The 5,976-nt window shown below is 49.4% G+C and overlaps 1 protein-coding gene and 1 pseudogene across 1 annotated transcript in view; both read left to right on the top strand.

The window, feature by feature from the left end:
• The window catches only part of LOC116528885, a 1,435-nt pseudogene extending 1,007 nt beyond the window's left edge, over positions 1-428 (top strand).
• A 460-nt stretch (positions 429-888) lies between these two features.
• The window catches only part of CFAP97D2 (CFAP97 domain containing 2), a 14,250-nt gene continuing 9,162 nt past the window's right edge, over positions 889-5,976 (top strand). The window contains exon 1 of the mRNA XM_032246352.1: positions 889-1,357. Coding sequence (XP_032102243.1) covers positions 1,268-1,357 — 90 coding nt within the window. The 5' untranslated portion in view covers positions 889-1,267. The remainder of the gene's footprint in view (positions 1,358-5,976) is intronic.

Consider the following 5,976-nt stretch of genomic DNA (forward strand, 5'->3'; position numbering starts at 1 on the left):
TCTGACATCATGTACACGGGCACACATGACGGCTGGAGGAAGACTCTGACATCATGTACCCGGGCATGCTTGATGGCTGGAGGAGGACTGCTGGTGATAAAGAGGCAAAGTTTTTTTCAAGGGTGCATGGTCCAGTGTTCTCAGAGGCATGGGTGGTGCTTTTGTGCTTGTCTTGTATGATGAAATCAAGAAGTACACATAAGTTATTTCCTAGGATTCTTCCCCTGTGAAGCACGTTGTATTATATAACATTTTGAGCATTCTGGACAGACTTCTGGCTGCCAGTTTATCCATGGCAACTATTTACTGATTGAAAATGGGAAGCAGGGCCGGGTGCGGTGGCTCAAGCCTGTAATCCCAGCACTTTGGGAGGCCGAGGCGGGCGGATCACGAGGTCAAGAGATCGAGACCATCCTGGCCAACATGGTGAAACGCCGTCTCTACTAAAAATACAAAAAAAAACTAGCTGGGCGCGGTGGCGTGCACCTGTAGTCCCAGCTACTCGGGAGGCTGAGGCAGGAGAATTGTTTGAACCCAGGAGGCGGAGGTTGCAGTGAGCCGAGATTGTGCCACTGCACTCCAGCCTAGCGCCTGGCAACAGAGTGAGACTCTGTCTCAAAAAAAAAAAAAAAAGAAAATGGGAAGCAATAATATTTGTCTGACCAATTTTCTTTAAAGCCATTTCCATGATGATGATGATGATGATGAGACTCAATTATATATTTGATTTCAGTCACTCCTGATAAATAACAAATTTGGAGAAATAAAAATATCTTTGAAAATATTCAAAGATAGAGGAGAAAGGAGATAAGGAAGGCAGAAAGAAAGGCGGTAATTAAGAAAGGAAAGACCTGGGGGGGAGGGGTTGGCGGAAGGGAGGAGAAGAGAGAGGTCGGGGAGAGGACGACGGGCAGGAGCAAAGGAAGGGAGGGCAGGAGCAAAGTTAGTCGGAGAATTTATCGGAACTTAGGCGTGATTATCTCCTGCCTCTGTAGCTGAGGAGTGGGCATCAAAATGGCAACACTAAACCATCCAAGATCTCCTGAGAAAAACTCCCCAGGGGAGCAGAAGGTCCCATTCTTCACTGTTATCAAACGCGTTGTTTGAGAATGCCCCAGACTGTCTTCTAACGCCCTTTCTTCCCCCGCTCCCCCCTTCCCTGGACGCCATGACAACTGTCACATGACCCTGCAAACAAAGCGTCTCCAGGGCTGCACAGGCCCCAGCTGCTCCTCTCTGGAAGGAGCAGGAGGGCTTTGTTGCTGAGATGCACGGAGCCCCCCGGCTGAACTTTCCCTGTGCCAGTGAGTACCTGTGGCGTACACGGGAGAAGGCCTATGAGGACCACAGGAGGAAGGTAGGAAAGTCCCCAGGCCAGCCCCGACAGCTCAGCGGGCACCCGGCAGTGCCCACAAAATGCCCATGCTTTCCTTGGAGACCTGAAGGTGATTTTCTTTTTGGAGATAGCATGGTTGAAATGGCATTCCCAATAAGATTCATCATCTGTGTTGCCATACAATAAAAATCTCATTAAACAGATGAAGGCTTTCATGTGCCACGTTTTAGGGTCATCCTGCTTCAAATCATGGCATATATTTATGAAGTACTTAATTTTTCCCAAGCGACTTGAAAGCATCTTAAGACAAAAACACCAGAGGCATCCTTTTCTTTACTTTCTTTCTTTCTTTCTTTCTTTCTTTTTTTTTGAGAGGAAGTCTCTCTCTGCCACCCAGGCTGGAGTGCAGTGGCACAATCTCAGCTCACTGCAGCCTCTGCCTTCCAGGTTCCCACAGGGGTGGGGCTCATTTAGCAAGACAGGCCCTGGTGCTACAGGCCCCACTGAGTGAGGAGAAGGCAGCTCCAGCAGAAGGGTGCGGAGCAGCAGGGGCTGGAAGCAGCTCCATGGCGGGGCCCCTCTGACACTCCACAGGTCTCCAGCAGGCACTAAAACTTGCATGAAAACAAAGCCTCTCCCAAATTAAGAGTAGAGAGAGTCTATGCTTTGAATAACTTAGTTTCTTATTGCTTGGCTGAGAATCTCTGAAACTATAAAGACCTTGATAGAATAAGAGGAGAAAAAATAAGATCTGTGGGAGAGCAATGCACCCCAGTCCCCTGATGACTGCCCTCCTGGAATAGGGGTCTCGTCCCCAGCGCAGCCTTCGCCCTCAGGGTCTGAGTGGCTCCTGCCCCCACCGCTCCCCAGCACACCTATAGCCAGGCTGGCCGTGCCCACGAAGTCACCTCCAGTCTTGCACTGGCTGCCACCTCCTGAAACGCCTGTTTCCCCTTCCCTGTGCCAGCTGGGCTTCTCCTTGGATGAGCTTGTTAGTAGACAGGTGCTGCTGAGGAAAGAATCCGTGAGTTTCAGGATATATCAATTAAAACATCTGTCTTCGTCCATTTCTGCTACTAAAACAAGAAAACACAGATTGTCATTTATAAACAGCAGAATTTGCTTCTTACAATTCAGAAGGCTGGAAACCCAGGGCTGAGGCACCAGCAGGTTTGGCATGTGCTGAAGTCACTCTCTGCTTCCAAGACGGCGCCTTGCTGCTGCATCTTCACCTGGCGAAAGGGGCAAGAGGGGTGAATGGCTGTGTCCTTGCATGGCATGAGAGAAGGAAGCCCCAGGCAGCTCTCTGAAGCCTCTCTTATTCATGTATTCACAGGAGCAGAGCCCTCATGACTTAGCTGCTTCCCTAAAGGCCCTACCTCTTATTACCACCACAGTGGGAATTAAGTTTTAACACAAATTATGGAGGGACGTGAACATTCGAGGCATAGCAACCTTCAAAACTGAAAAGCAGGCTGAGCACAGTGGCTCACGCCTGTAATCCCAGCACTTTGGGAGGCCAAGGCGGGAGGATTTCTTGAGCCCAGGAGTTTGAGACTAGCCCTGACAACACAGTGAGGCCTTGTCTCTACAAGAAAATTAAAGTTAGCTGGGCATGGTGGTATACACATGGAGTCCCAGCTACGTGGGAGGCTGAGGCGGGAGGATCACTTGAGCCCAGGAGTTTGAGGCTGCAGTGAGCCACAATCACTCCACTGAATTCCAGACTGGGCAACAAAATGAGATCTTATCTTAGAAAAACCAACCAAACAGCCAAACAAGAAACAAACTAAAAAGCAAAGAGAACGAAGTCTGAATAAAAACAGAAATGAATATCCAAGGACTGTGGGACAATTACAAAGGTGTAGCATACTTGTAATAAGGATACCAGGAGAAGAAAGAGACAAAGGAACAGAAATGTTTGAAACCACAATGAATGAGAATTTCCACCATGTTAATGTCAGACACCAAGCCACAGAGGCAAGAAGTTCAGAGAATGCCAAAAATGATAAATACCCAAAAAATGACACCTAGGTATATCATGTTCAAACTTTAGAAAGTCAAAGATACAGAAAACATCCTGAAAGAAGCCAGAGGAACAAGACTTCAAGAGGGGGCCGAAGATGAGGGTGACATGTGCACCTCCTCCAGCCGGGTGAGCAGGAAAAAGCAGAGGGAGACGTGTGAAGTGCCCAGAGGAAGGGAAGCAAGACCCTAGAGTTCTGCACCCTGAGAAATTATTCATCAGAAGTGAAGAAGAAAGAAAGACTTTCTCAAACAAAAATTGAGGAAATGTGTCAGTTGACCTGCCTTGGAAGAAATAGCAGAAGAAATTTTTCAGATAGAACAAAAATGGTGTAGGTCAGTAACGAATCTACATAGAGAAAGGAAACCATCAGAGCGGGAATAAGCAACAGTGAAATAAAGACTCTTACTTTTATTATTCTTAGTTGACCCAACAGAAAAACGTTTGTTCAAAACCATAATAACAGATGGTATCAGATTGCATGTACTTTCATGTGACTGTCTACCTGTGATATAGGTATATATGCTTATAGATCAACATAAGTGAAATGAATAAGCAGCCACTGCCATTGCACCAGCTGTGGCGGGGGCCGGTATGGGAGGTGGGGGCAGCTGCAGGAGTGGCAGTAGCAGGGTGGGACCCCTGTGCCCCACATCCCCCAGGTAGCCACTGCTGCCCCGACCATTGTACAGCCAGGCAGCACCCGCTCCCAGGCCCAGAGCCTCCACCACTGTGGACCCTGGCCCAGCATTGCTGCTCTTGCCCACCACTGCTGCAGGGAGGGCACAGGACAGAGGTGGGCAGTACCCAGAGCTCACCTCTGGGAGCCCCCAGAACCTGTCACCCTAAGGGCCGCTGTGATGGACCCAGGCCGCGCCGCCTGCTGGTGGGAGAGCAGTGCAGCCGGACACACAGAATTGGGCAGAGAGGGGCCCAGTGAGGAGCTGGAGCCCCCACCCCAGGCTGTAAGGAGGTGCAGTCAAGACTGCACACTCCACGGAGCCTGTGGGAGCCAGGGATGAGCAGGAGCCCCACCCCTTCCGAGTGGGCAGGGCAGGAGCTCCTTGGGTGCAGCTGCAGCCACGTGGCAGTCACTACGGACTCAGTCTTGTGTATGGCTCTGCACTCTCAGGGGCCCAGGAAGGCCCTGTCTCCCCGCAGGTTCAGAAGTGCCTGCTCCCACTGCCTGGCTTCTGGCACTGTTGGTGCCAGCTCCAATCTTGGAGCAAAGCTGGGGCTGAGCCAGGGCACTGTCACAGCCCAGTGCCCTGGGTGTGCCCACACTTAGGGCAGAACTGACATGCCAGCCCCTTGCCACCTTGGCCCCTCCAGACTCTGGGCACTGGCAAGTGCAGGAGGGAGGCTGAGGGACACAGTGAACAGTGTGGTGCTGGCCTGCTGTGCCTCTTGGGTGCCATGAACAGCAACAGGAGGCAGATGGGCTCCTGTGCAGAAGGGGGCAGGTCCCTATTGAAGCCTGACCTTCAACCTGCGGAGGGCCTGAAGCCTGGGGGCCCAGCTGCCAGTCCTGCAAACCAGAGGGGGAACCTGTGGTGCTTTTCCCTGGGCCTGCCCACAGCCACCCGTGGACCAGTCAGCAAGCACTTCCTCTGCTCTGAGGCCCATAAAAACCGTGGACTCAACCAGACTCCAGCAGAGGATGGAGATATGATGGGGAGAGTATGGGCCATCCAACTGCAGTTTAACATGCACATTTTTACCAACACTCTATTCATGTTTATTAGGTATTTTCTAGGAAAATACAAGCTTTCTCCCAAGTTCTTCTCTTTTTCTGAGCCCTCACAAGAGTCACCTTAGCATTCATGTTTCTAGTATGCACCTCAAAACTTTTCCTTGTCTACCCATTGCCCAGTTCCAAAGCTGCTTCCACGTGTTTAGGTATTTGTTACAGCAGTACCCACTTCTTGAGTCCAAAATCCATCTCAGTCTGCCTAGGCTGCTACAACAAACATCAGCCTCAGTGGCTTAAACAATGGAAATTCGTGTCACCACAGCTCTGGAGGCTGTGAAACCCACAGTAGGGCTCTGGCAGAATGAGGTTCCTGGGGAGGCTCCCTTCCTTACTTGCAGGTGGCTGCCCTTCTTGCTGTGTCCGCAATGGCAGAAAGGTAGTGTTCTCCCTCTCCTCCCATAAGGCCACAGTCCTTCGGGATTAGAGCTCCTTCCGTAGGACTTCATTTAACCTTAATTACCTCTGAACAACCCTATCTCCAGATACAGTCACATTGGGGTTAGAGCTTCAACATGAGTTTGGACAGAACAAAATTCAGTCTATACAACACATACTCTACAGAAAGATAAATTTTTTATAATTAAATTTTCAATTCATTTAAAATTTAACTCCACACATACTAGAAGAAAAGATGGGCAAATTATTCTATAACTTGGGATTAGGGGAAATTTTACTAGCCATAACTCAAAACCCAGAAGCAACGAGGGATAAATGTGACGAAATTAAAAAGACATACTGCATGGCTCAGAAAACAGGCTCAGTAGAAGCAAAAACAAACATACACACACATATTCAACATACATACACATATATCAGTGGTCATATGGACGTACATACTTTATACATACGTACAAACACATA

This window comes from Sapajus apella, unplaced genomic scaffold (genome assembly GCF_009761245.1).
Source record: "Sapajus apella isolate SASKATOON/1434 unplaced genomic scaffold, GSC_monkey_1.0 scaffold60, whole genome shotgun sequence".
In the NCBI taxonomy this organism is placed as follows: domain Eukaryota; kingdom Metazoa; phylum Chordata; class Mammalia; order Primates; family Cebidae; genus Sapajus; species Sapajus apella.